The 12981-nt window shown below is 44.9% G+C and overlaps 1 protein-coding gene and 1 long non-coding RNA gene across 6 annotated transcripts; one reads left to right on the top strand and one right to left on the bottom strand.

The window, feature by feature from the left end:
- Positions 1 to 2643: 2643 nt before the first annotated feature.
- LOC104581415 lies at positions 2644 to 5902 on the bottom strand. Of its 5 annotated transcripts, XR_001405595.2 has the most exons (5): positions 5352 to 5902; positions 5012 to 5236; positions 4830 to 4913; positions 4651 to 4682; positions 2649 to 2957 (listed from the first exon to the last, which is right to left on the bottom strand). XR_001405595.2 is itself a non-coding variant. In XM_010228934.3 (3 exons), the coding sequence occupies exons 1-3, from the start codon at positions 5186 to 5188 to the stop codon at positions 2829 to 2831; spliced, it is 390 nt and encodes a 129-aa protein (XP_010227236.1). In that variant the 5' UTR covers positions 5189 to 5236; the 3' UTR covers positions 2644 to 2828. The 5 variants fall into 5 exon arrangements, 1 of the variants encoding a protein (XP_010227236.1); XR_729439.3 differs by lacking the exon at positions 4651 to 4682; XR_729440.3 differs by lacking the exon at positions 4651 to 4682 and having other exon boundaries at positions 2649 to 2927.
- Positions 5903 to 6313: 411 nt separating this feature from the next.
- Positions 6314 to 7025, top strand: LOC112269848. The gene is made up of 2 exons (XR_002962025.1): positions 6314 to 6501; positions 6617 to 7025. It is a non-coding gene; the product is annotated as an uncharacterized LOC112269848 (long non-coding RNA).
- The last annotated feature ends 5956 nt before the right edge of the window (positions 7026 to 12981 follow it).

Below are 12981 nucleotides of genomic sequence, written 5' to 3'. Positions count from 1 at the left end.
GGATGTAAATGGGTTGTTACCATTAAACACAATCCAGAGGGTAAAGTAGATCGATATAAAGCACGCCTTGTAGCAAAGGGGTACACACAGACCTATGGTATCGATTATGAAGAAACCTTTGCACCAGTTGCAAAGATGAATTCCGTGAGGACTCTCATATCCTGTGCTGCAAATTTTGATTGGAGCATTTACCAGATGGATGTAAAAAATGCATTTATCCATGGTGACCTCCAAGAAGAAGTATATATGCCAGTTCCACCTGGTTTTGAATCTAAGTACAATGCTAGAAAAGTGTTACGCCTGCGTCGTTCTTTATATGGACTGAAACAATCACCGAGGGCTTGGTTCGACAGATTCCGAGGCTATCTACAGAGCAATGCTGATCATACATTATTTTATAAGCATGCTAATGATAAAGTTGCAATCTTGATAGTCTATGTTGATGATATTGTAATGACAGGCGATGACACTAAAGAAATTGGTGATCTGAAGCACTATCTAGCAAAGGAATTCGAAGTGAAGGATTTGGGACATTTGAGATACTTTCTTGGCATAGAGGTCTCACGCGCTTCAAAAGGTATTTTTCTATCTCAAAGAAAATATATTATTGACCTGCTCAAAGAAACTGGCATGTATGGATCAAAACCTGTTGCTACACCTATTGAACAAAATCGTAGGCTAAGTAGTGATGCAGGAACCCCGGTTGATAGAGAACGCTACCAAAGGCTTGTGGGAAGGTTAATTTATCTTTCCCATACACGTCCTAAATATTGCATTTGCTGTCAGTGTAGTGAGGCAATTCATGCACGATCCAAGAACTGCTCATCTAGATGCTGTTAATAGAATATTGCGGTATCTTAAAGGCTGCCCAGGGAGAGGACTTTTCTTTACACCAAGCAAGGAGACTTGCAACTTTACAATTAGAGTGTTATACCGATGTAGACTGGGCTGGTTCCGTTGATGACGGCGGTCCACATTTGGTTATTGTGCCTTTGTGGGAGGAAACTTAGTCTCATGGCGAAGTAAAAAACAAAATGTGGTCGCCAGGTCAACTGCTGAAGCTGAGTTCAGGTCCATGGCTCATGGTATATGTGAGCCATTGTGGCTGCAGGTTCTTCTATCTGAGTTGAAATTGCACAAGAAAAAACCCTTGATGTTATACTGTGGTAGTAAAGCAGCTATTGATATTGCAAACAATCCGGTACAGCACGATCAAGCTAAACATATTGAAGTTGATCGTCACTTCATCAAAGAAAATCTTGACAGAGGAGTTCTTTGCATGCCATATGTGACATCATCTAGTCAAATAGCAGATATATTTACAAAAGGTTTACCAGAGAAGTTCTCCACATTTTGTAGCAAGATGGGCCTATATGATGTGTTTGCCCCATCTTGAGGGGGAGTGTTGGTGTTAGTTGTGATTAGTAAGGTTTAGAGGGTCCAAAATGTAAACTGTACAAGGATAAGAAAAGAGCAGAGGAGAAGGATCTGGAATTAACGGAAGAAATCCAGTGCTCCTTCCTGTAGTGTTCTTCTCCCCTCTTATGTAACACCAAATCCAGGAAAATTAAGATACTTTTGGAGTTGATTTCATCAGCTTACGCGTATGATTTGTTCAGTGGAATTACAGGTTCTTTTATATGTCTGTATTCTCAAGTCTGAACAACTATTCTCTGCCTCTTGTGTCTTCAGATTCTGTTGGGTGTACATTGTTAAGATCAGAAACTCTGAGCAGATAACAATATGGAAGGCAATGGCAAAGACCCCTGGTCTATCTCTACATGTTCATTGCAGTTTGGTTCGTTGGTGGCCTCTCAGTATTTCACTTGTATCTCATGAGCGCTAATCAGGTGAACTGAAAGGATTTCTTTGCCCAATCCCGTGCTCAAATAAGGAGCAAAATTCTTAATTGCGCAATAGCCCCATTAATCTCTATGATGGATTTCAATGGATCTTAGCTAATTTCTGCGAATTTAGCATGACCTTTTTCAGCTATCAATCTTGCTGTGTACTTGTGTCCTTCCTTATATAGAAAGCAGCAGAGCTACATTTGTTTTGAGATGAAGTTATATTTAATATTTAATTTTGTTTTTCCTTTGTGTATATATTTGTATAAATGTTTAAGTAGTCAGCCAAGATATATAGGAAATCAATTACATCTGCCCAAATTTTGTTCTGCTTGAGGAGAGGACATGTGTTGTGGCTTGTGGTAGTAAACAGATGCAATGTTCACGTCTTGTACTTTCAGCCCTGTTCTAATAGGAATTTGTTTTCTCCATTTCATGGTTGGCTAGTCAGTCAGTCCCCGGTCGGTTGAACTCTGCTTTCATTTCATGGCTGCTTTGCTCTGCATCCTCTGTTGTTAATGGCTCAATTAGTTATTGGTGGAAGATTGATGTCTCTTGTCTTCTTGATTGCTTTTGCAGTCGCGCATGAAGGACGTGAAGGCTTGTGGTTTGTGTCTGGGCTTGATGTAGGAGATGATCATTAGGATTATGGAGAAACGAAAGCTCTGTTGTATTTAAGAAACTGAAATCTTGTATAACTGTACGTCTATTGTGTGTATTTTTGCCAAGTTCAAGGAGAACGATTTCATGTTGCAGAGCATACTACGAGTCAAAATGTATGAACATAAACATGGACTCAACTGCAGAAAATGATTGACCAGCACTTCAGCAGAATTAGACAAAGTTCAGCAAGCCAAATATGTGCTCTTGGTATTGAATACAAGCCAAATGTCTTGGTGAAACCAGCAGCAAATTTAAACTACAAAGAACAATGTAAAATGATCTCTCTGGTACTCCTTACCACACCACTATATTTACAAACTACTCTCTCCGTTCCATAATTCTTGTCTCCGTCGGAAACTTTGGTCCAACATCTTTCTGTCGGAAACTTTGGTCCAAGATTTCCTTTCCTCGTACAATCTGGTCCAACATGTGCCCCGCGTCAAGGAACTGATGCGACGGTGAATTTGATAAAGTTAAAATCGACACAGAATATGCTTCAAGTCATATTTTATTTGAGAAAAAACAAAAACAAAAATTTGCTGCCGTACAAAGCCTTCATAAGAGAGAAGAATTTGCGAGGATTAATTGGGACATGTTGGACCAAAGTTTGCAATGGGCATTTTCTCCCTGCCGATGGCACATGTTGGACCAAAGGTTGGTCCCAGTCTTCAACACAGCTTCCTCTAAAAAAAAAGAACTTGAACACAGCTTTTGTTTTTTTGACACGAAACTTGAACATGGCTTTGTTGCCTAACGAACAATCATTCACATTAGTTAACCTAACAAACCTGATAACGTTTGGTCCATAGCACTCCAAACTTGGTGACGTGTTAACCTAGAAAGTCACCACGGTGCACCTTTTTACTGTTTCAGTGAAATAAATTTCCACGCCCAACTGGACCTAGTAATCTACCACGGCCCAGACCCCACTGAAAATGCCATGTTTGGACGGAATGACATTCCCCTGTTATCAGCTTTTTGCCCTTATTCTAGACGAGTACACGCTCATATACAAACGTCTCCACACGGTTGCAACCGCACCCACAAGAGTTTATGTACTCCGTATTCTCCTAGGCCTTCCATTGGGGATGTAGCATCTGTTTGGTTTGCATCCTGGCTACATCGCGCCTGGCCGGAAGCCTTCCTAAGAATTGCCTCAGCAGTGTTTGGTTGCCAACCTGGAGAAGAACAAGCAGCCTGGCCTGGAGACCTCCGTCAGTCCGGCACCTTGCTTAGCCTGGCTCAGGCGCTGAGAATCGGTCACCTGGACGTGCCTGTGCAGCAGCCTGGCCACTAATCTCCCTCCAACCAGCTGTTGCCTTCTGCAAAACGTGTTGCTGTCAGACTAAGCTTTCTTCAGGCCAGGTTCGGAACCAAACTGTTCGCACACGTACACACTGCATGCCTGACCAGGCAGAAAAATCGTGACTTCCAGGCTATGTTCAGGCATTGATTTTGCTCAGGCACGGAGGCCAAGTGCCAAACCAAACGGGCTCGTATTCTCCTAGGCTTTCCAATCCGCCAAACATCTACCCATCAAATGATCCACCCGCTGAATTCAATCTTCCTAGATGGTCTAGCGCGCTTTGCTGCGCCATGGAAAATTGTCGATCCGATGCAGTTGTTATGTGTTATTTACAGAAGGAAATGATTTAGGTATTGCCCGGATGGAGACGTAGTTTCCGTAATTCTACTGTTGTGTAGGCCCGTGCACACAGAAAATCTTGTCATTAAGAGCAAAGAAAAAGAGCAAACATATGAAAGTATAGTTACCAATTCATATATTTTTTTGTAGGGTTTCAATCTTTTGCAGATCATTCATATGTTTTTCTAATTAATACTCCCTCCGTTCTATAATTCTTGTCTCAAATTTGTTCAAAATTGGATGTATCTATTCCTAAAATGCGTCTACATACATGTAATATTTCGACAAGAACTATGGAACAGAGAGAGTACTAGATTATAAATTGGTGATCGGTCATCCATGTTAGTTTCATCTATTGAGGTATTTTGAGCTCCAATATCTTACTTTTGGATTTTACTATACTTGTTAAACACAAAGAATTTATGTTTAGTATTATAGTGAGCTTTTGCATAGTTGTATTGCATATGATCTTTTGTTGTGTAAAATCCGCCACACCTTTAAATTTATCATGGGTCCGTCACCGCCACCTTGTCGTAACACAGATTGATTAATCAAGCATCAACCGTGGCACATAAGAGAATAAGTCAGTAATAGCAGACAAATTAAGCATGGCAAGAAAGCAAAAATCATCAAGAACAACAGACGATTTAAGCATGGAACAAGCCCCATGTTACCTGATATACAGGGCTGTAGCCAAATTTGGTCGTTGCAGCCATCAAGGAACCCTTTACTGAGGAGCAGGCGTGGCTGCGTTCTACCTGTAGTGTTGTGCAATCCACACAGCAACCACAAAAGGCAACAAAATCAAGCACATGGTGGAATCAGAAAGCAATGGGAGCAATAGGAAAGTACTCACTGATGGCGAGTGAAGGTAGAAGAAGAGCTTGTCTTGGGGGGTCACAGAGAAGCTAGTTGTAGCAACCAAACAGGCATGGGCCTCCCTCTGCACGTCCGGCTCGCTGTCCACGGCCTGACAAACTTGGACGCCGCAAGCGATCGAGCTCTTGTAGAGCGACCTCATCGGCAGCAACATGCTTGCGTGCCTGCGTCACTCCTCCAGGAGAGCGCCGGCGAATCAAAACTTAGGAGATCCAGCAATGGAGTAGCAGGCGGTGAGCCACAGGAAAGATTAACCACGAGAACAGAAAGAACTCAACTCAAAATCGAACGGGCAACAACCACGGAAGAAATAATACCTTGCGAGGGCGAAACAAATCCCCAAATCCGGCGGCGCAAGGCTGCAAGCAACCAGCGACGAGCAATCGTCCGGAACCTACGCGGCGGAGGCGACGCACTGACGCAGGCACAAAACAGGAAGAGCAGATCGAGCCGTGCAGCCAGCGACCGGAACAAGAAAAAGAGGCGAAGCTGCCGAGGCCGCTGGAAAGCGGAGGACGAACCCGTCTGCCTCCAGCTCCACGCAACCCTACCACCGCCGAGAGCAAACGACCGGAAGCGGCGCGACAACCAACCGGCAACCAGTAGCCGGCCACACAGGAGAACCACACCGACCCCAATCGCCTGCAGAACGGAGGATTCTAGATGACTAGAAGACACACGAACACGGACGCGGATTTTTGGCTCATGGGAGCCAGGGCTCTCTGTAACTTGGACCAATCAGCTTGCTGTCTTTGGTGGTTGGTGGCAGTGCAGCCCGCAGGTGTTGGCCCAGTATGATGTATAAAACAATAGTCAAAATACTGGACCGTCCAGGTTTCTGGACTTGGGTAAGTTTGAAAAATTCGGGCTGTGGGGTGGCACAAGGGATTTGTTTGGGATTGTGGGCCAGTCCAAAACTAGGTACTGGTTGTTCATGTGCCATTTCGAAGTACCTGTACCGATAAAAAATGTCCCACCATACCGAATCAATGGCAAATGAGTTAGCTGGCCCGTATTTCACTAGGTTGGACTGAAAAAGGACGCAAACTGACGGCTGAAGGTGGGTACAGGAGAATAGAGAAAAGAGATGACATCGGTGGGCGAAGCCATGCCCGGCGGCGGGGAAGAACGAAGCGATGATCTGGGTGGACGGACTGTTGAGGCGACGATTGAAACTTCGTCGTGGTTTCCACTGGAGGAGCTGACGCGGCCGTCGGTGTTTAGGGGTGTCCAATCGTCTCAGATCTGGTTTCTCTTTTGATTTGTATTCCTTTGTGGCGGTTTACAGGGCTCGTTTTGATCTGGTCTATTTTCGATTGGTTGATTCCTAGTATCGTTGAAGGGGATGGCGATTTGATGCCGGAGCTGCCGGTGGATGGCTCCCAGGACGCTGCTGCTGCTGAGGTGCACTAGCTGCAAGATGCGACGGGTGCGGCGGTTCACAGCGACCACATGGATGAACAAGGGGTGCGACTTCATGAAGTGAATGAATCACAATCTAAGTTCACGTTCAAACCAAATCTAAATCAAAAATCATTCGACTGTTCAAACTGATAGAAAACCAAACAACATTCTCTGCCAGCCAAAGGATGGAGGATGCGATTTCTGGTATTGGATTGACGAATATGCCGGGTTTCTGTGTGAAACTGGAACAGTTCCACAAGAATCGCCTATGCTGATTCCTACGGGGTGGGTTGTGGTAGATGCTGGGATGGCTGAAGACAACCACTCGAGGCTTATCCAGGATGCGTCTGAACGATGCAGAGGCCGGGGGAAGTCCTCCTTTTCGAAAAAAAGAAAAGAAAAAAAAAGGATGCATCTGAAGATTTAGTCAATGTAGTTAGGCCCCTGGTGGGCATCGGAAAGGAGATATCTGAAATGCTCAAAGTTGTAGTTTGCTTGCTGATTGTACCAGTTGCTGTACTGATGTACAAGAGCTAGTTTAGCGTTTTCATTCTGGATTAGAGCAGTGAGCGACAGAATGTTTTATTTGTGCTTGTTGTTGCTTAACAGGACCAATCGGGCAATAAAATAAATCGATCCAGTGTTCGTAACACAAGAAAAGGATGATTTATTTCATGACAAACGACAGACACATAACATGCATGAAGTGACAGAGGATGGCTAAAATAAAAGATGACGAGCTAACTAGACTCCTTTGCTTGAGTGACTACTCCTCATCGGAGGAAATCTCGATGATGATGCGGTCATCGGTGGTCGAGTTGACACCGGGGCAGTCGAGAAATCCCCCGTCGTCTTCGTCTTCAGCTGGCCCAAAATCGTCCTCCGATCCTTCCATGACAGACTGGAAATAGGCCTCCAGTTCCTCGTCTCTGTCTTGGGGAGGAGCGCTGCCGGCAGGTGGACGTCTGTGGGTTGGAGGCGGCGGCGTGCGCATGCAACAGGAGCGAGGGCTGACTGAACGATGACGCGCCGGCCTTGGTGGAGCTGGCGATTCATCGCCTGTAAGCCACCAGTACAGCGAGTGCTTCCGGCCGGCCATGGGGATTTCTGGAGAATTTGTGTGGATCTGTTCTTGCGGCTGTGGATTGAGTTAGCGGAAGCTGCAACGTACTGTATAAGTAAAAGAAGAAATGTGGATGGATAACTGGTTGCATGGCCGATGTGAGATGATTACCCTCGACTCATGAAACAGAAACATGATTCATGAAGATGGTTGATGAGCTGGCAAAGGAAACAGCATTTATAGAAGGTAAATTTTTTGGCAAATATCATGTAATGGTGCAAAAAGTGTTGACGAATCGGAAATGATTTTTGGTCCTCAACTAACCTGGACCGTTGTAAAAAAATACAAAAACAACCCGGCCGGTAAAAATGGAAATAGTAATGACGAAATAAACGAAATTGGAAAACATGTACCGGCCCATGATATGTTCCCGTGCCATTTCAAAATTGTGACTGCACGCATGGACCGATTCAAAGAAAAGATCATCCTCCGGGACATGTTCCGGCCCATCTGAACTTCCTGTACCATTCCAAAATTGTGACCTGTGCCAGTCGAAAAATTCGGGCGCCGACATGGGCTGGATCAGCAGAAAACATCAAAAAAAATCGCAAACGTTCATTGTGTGGGGAAACATGATCCGGCCCATGTATCTGCAAGGCTGTCCTGGACCAAGAAGTCAAAAGAGAATTAAATGGGCTGCCTGAAATACCGGGCCATACTAGAAAGGGGTGTTCCTATACTTATAAGGACCTGTCCATGTGTGCCGTCGGATCAAAAAATGGGTGCACCAAATACAAGGAGCGCTGGATCCCGAGAGCCAATAGTAATATTCGCACAAACACACCGAAACTACACCAGTGAAACAGAAAGGCCCACCGGAGAACATGAAATGCCGACAGCCCAGCCAGGCCCAAGAACAAACCAAGAAGGGGGAACGGAACACATCGACGTGGGCGTGATTCTAAAAAAAATAATTAAAGATTCTAAAAGAAAACATCGATGTGGACGATCCTGTCTGTAGGATTTCTGAAAAAATTAACACAGTACCACTAAGAGAAACCTAAGACTCCAAAATACCACTCAAAAAGTCATGCATTCCAAGATACTACTAAAACTTAGTTTTTCACTCCAAAATACCACCGTGGACTAACAGCCCTTGACAGACCTCAACAACCACAAACTTGGACACATATACTCTTATACCTCTTCAAATAGACAACATCTTCAGTTCTTCATAGCTGCAATTAACAGCAGCAAAACAGCAAATTACAGCAGCAAACAACAGAAAAAGCAGCATTTCAGCCACAAACTCCCATGTTTGGCCCTTTCGGTATACTTTTCGAACAAAAATTCTAAATTTGCTGCACGTCGCCGTAACAAAAATCGAAAGAGATCTCAAATCGAAGCTAGAGTCAATAACTTAGGGAGATGGGATGCCATTACCTTGTTGTATGTGAATCTAATGGAGATGGAGAGCAGTGAGGAACCGGCTGCTGCTACTGCTGTTGGTCGTTGGAGGAAATGGCGGCGTTGGTGGGTTTAGTCCCACACCAGAAATTGACTGTGGGAGAGCACAACATATAAGGTGGAGCAAATCTCACTTATTGAATCGGTCTTTTGGGTTGAGTTAGGCTCAAAGCCTTATATGTTGTGGGTTCCTGTGGACCTGGGCTGATAAGGCATCAGCTCATGTATGAGTAGTTGGGCCGAGCCGCTGTACGCTCCAACAATTGGTATCAGAGCCTCGTGGTTGATCTCTTAATAACGGGAGATCAAGGCCCATGGTTGAAAAAAAAACTAACATTTCCAGATGATGGGGGAGCCCGTTCAGCCCAATGTGTGACGGGGGAGAATGTTGGGTTTAGTCCCACATCGGAAATTGACTGTGGGGGAGCACAACATATAAGGTGGAGCAAATCTCACATATTGGATCGGTCTTTTGGGTTAAATTAGGCTCAAGGCCTTATATGTTGTGGGCTCGTGTGGACTTGGACTGGTAAGGCATCAGCTCACGTATGAGTAGTTGGGCCGAGCCGCTGTCCGCTCCAACAGGCGTGGCCTCGTGGAGGAGCCCGTCAGCGAGCTCGGCGTGCAGGGCAGTGTCGGCAGGGGAGGCGTGCAGTGCAGCGACGGGGGCAGCGGAGGGGGCGAGCGGCACGGGGACGGAGATCGGGGGAGCCGCGGACACGGCCGGCGGCGTTGTGGTGTGGGAGTGGCCGCATCATTTCGGCCGAGCGGGCGCGGGACCGGAGGATGTGGGGGCCACCGCCATGGATCGGGGATGGGGGAGGAGACTGAAGAGAGACTCGGTCGCGTCTGGGTTAGGGAAGGAGAGGGCTGAGGGTAATTCTGAGGTTAAATCGGGTATAAGAGAAAAACTGACCACGATTTTGACGGTTTGACTCACGATGACTCACGGTGGTGGTATTGTGGAACCAAAAAAGTGAATAGTGATGCCATTTTGGAAAGCTTGGTTTTTGGTGTGGTATTCTCAGCCCTTCAGTGGAGAGAAAGATGTATTCTCTTAGGCCTTCCAATAAACTTAGTCATGCCACTAAAGCACTTTTTGTACCACCACTGCAGATTGTTGATGCCGCCACACAAGTTCTTCAGCTTCAGCAACAAAGGGAACTCATCTCCAGTGTCGATGAGAACACCCAGTTCATGTTAGCGATTACTGCTCCTGAACCAGAAAGGAAGGAGAAAATTCTAGAACTCCTCATGACGTTGAAATGCACTCATATTAAAGCGTACGTGCCCTTGAGATGATGGAACATTTCCTGAAAACAATAGCATCAATTGCTGGAATTTCTTCCGAGGATGTATCGATTTACGATGGCGAAGCTCCAGCGACCGGCCAGGTCCATTATTCTTGGCTTCTTTATTTTTTGTGTCCTGGTAATTACATGAACAAACATACAATTTGCTGTTTTTAACATGATTTTTCTACTTCATTTCTCAAGGCATTTAAAACGGAACCCCAATGTATGAATGTTTGACTGATGATCAAATGGCTTCCATATTTCATTCACCGGTACCCATGCAGGCCCTCCCGGCGGTAGAGCTGCAGGTAATTCCCCAATTCTGTAACACAGTCATCTCTTTTTTGTGGTTTCTTTTTCACAAATATCTTAGTTTCACCTGTGTGTTTCGACAGCTTACTCCGTACGAGTATTTTCGTTTCCTGGGCGTCCATCAGAAACTCACCCAACAGATTTTCCATTCCAACACGCTGCGGCCTCCATTGTTGACAGTCGTTGCATGTTAGCCTGAGAAGACGAGCCACATTCAGTCGTACAGAAGAGTGTCCTTCCCTCGGCCTCCATACGCATGTTGTGCCCGAATGCTGCCTTTACCCAGCCAAACACGCCCACGAACATGAACATGAACATGAATACATAGACGTCTGGACGAGCTAGCTTGGAGTAACAATTTCCAAAAAAAAAAAAAGACTTGCCACGGAGCACGACTCACCTTCTTGTCCATCCTTCTGATCGAATTTATCGACATCAGGGCCTCCCCAGACGCTTCAGCACTCTGCAAATAATTTAAAAAGGTTTTAACTCTAATTTTGTATCGCGATAAGCAATCAAAGATCGAGCAGTAGCGAGTCAAACTTGGGTTTCTATAAACCTTCTTTTTTTTGGCAGCTCTAGAACCTTCTTTTTGCGGGGAAATCAAAGATCTATAACGAGTCAAGGACTTCACCTTGTTAATAAACCCTTTTTTGCGGGGACGTACGGACTTCACCTTGTTAATATACCCTTTTTTTGCGGGGAAAGACTTCACCTTGTTAATATACCGACGATGTGTGGAGGTGGGCACCGCTGGATTGTTTTACAAAAAGATGACTGAGAGAGAGAGAGAAACTTGAATCCGCTGGAAGATCGACGTAAGCTGGGAGAGCGGTACGAGGACGAATTAGTCCGATGGCTCTTGGTGGATCCGCTGCTCCACCCACATGCAGCCGTTGGATCTTTCCCATCGAGATTGCTGCTAATTAGCCCTTCAGGCCAGGTTTTGTTTCAGTCGCGCGCTAACAACGTAGGTGGGCCCTGCTACGCGTTTTTTATTCCAGCAGAGAGTACGTAAGATCATCAACGGCAGTTTTTTTTTATCGCGCGTTCAACGCCCAAGCAGCCGGTGGTGTTGCTCGTCGTTGCAGCCGGTGAAGTACGTCTTATCTACTCCCTCCGGCCACATCAGTTAATTCGTTTTTTTTTATTGCCAGCTACTAGCATTACTTTCCTTTTGCTTTTTTTAGACCCCATTGTGTGTATCTACATTAGTAGAACAATTAGGACCGGCAATAAGAAGAGCACCAAAGGATAGATTTGGATACTTTTCTCGTTTGATATAACCCCCCTCCGTCAAAATGTATTTCTAGATTTTATTCCAAGCCAAAAAATATTAAAGTTTGGTCGATTTTACTGAAAAACGTAACAACACTTATGACACTAAATTAGTATCATTACATTCGTTGTGAAATGTAGTTTGATAAATAGAATTACCGATTTGATGTCATATGTTTACTATTTTTCTAACAAAGTTGATCAAATCCAAAAAAACCTTGACCTAGAACAAAACCTATAAGTACACTTTACTTGTGGACGATCAAGTATACCAAACGCATGGCCCTTGCGGAAGGAACAAAACAACATGAATTTTTCAACGTCCAAATTTTTGACGTGCTTTTGGTGCCTCATTTGAAACAAGTTTTTTTTTTGGCGACGCACGAGGCATATTAATGGCGTGTTTGGTTCTTGGCCTTATATGTATGTTTACAAATTTTTGACAATCATTGGCTAGCCAAAAAATTGTTTAAGGATATGTTGGCCCCTGATTTGACAAAAGTTGGCAAGATTTTTTGGAAACCAATTTGTTGGCTACCAACAAAAAAGCCAAAATAATATATGTTCCCAAATTTTTGGTAGCACAAATTTGGACATGGATCTTTTTGGCAACCAAATTGTTGGATACCAACAAAAAAATCAAAATAATATATATTGCCAATTTTTTGGTAGCCCAAATTTGAACATGGACCAAACACACACTAAATTTTTCTATGCCATGCGTTAGTGGATAATAAAAAAAATACCACCTGCTGCGCTTGTGCAGGGGTGCCTAATGTCAACTGCCCAGAAATTTGAAAAAAGATGTGCCCGCATAGGCTTCATAACCACGTCAAAGCTGAGAGATCCCGGATCACGGTCAGTCGCGCCCGCCGTAGACCGCGCCACATCAACTCCCCGACCCCGAGCCACTAATTTGATTCCCTGCGCGCCCGTATTCCTCGGCTCCGGCTAGGTGAGCCGCCGCGGTTTCGTCGTCAATGGCGACCGCCTCGGCCCCTTATGCTTCGGTTCCTTGTCAGACACAAGCACACCACCCTCAAGCGCATTTCACATCGCTCTATTTCAGGACCCAAGCCCTCTACCGCGCCTGCATTATGACACTATCAGAGCATGTACAATGTAAGG

Source organism: Brachypodium distachyon, chromosome 1, assembly GCF_000005505.3.
Source record: "Brachypodium distachyon strain Bd21 chromosome 1, Brachypodium_distachyon_v3.0, whole genome shotgun sequence".
NCBI classification, from domain to species: domain Eukaryota; kingdom Viridiplantae; phylum Streptophyta; class Magnoliopsida; order Poales; family Poaceae; genus Brachypodium; species Brachypodium distachyon.
Note: the sequence above shows the minus strand (reverse complement) of the source record. Positions and strands in the feature narration are given on the sequence as shown.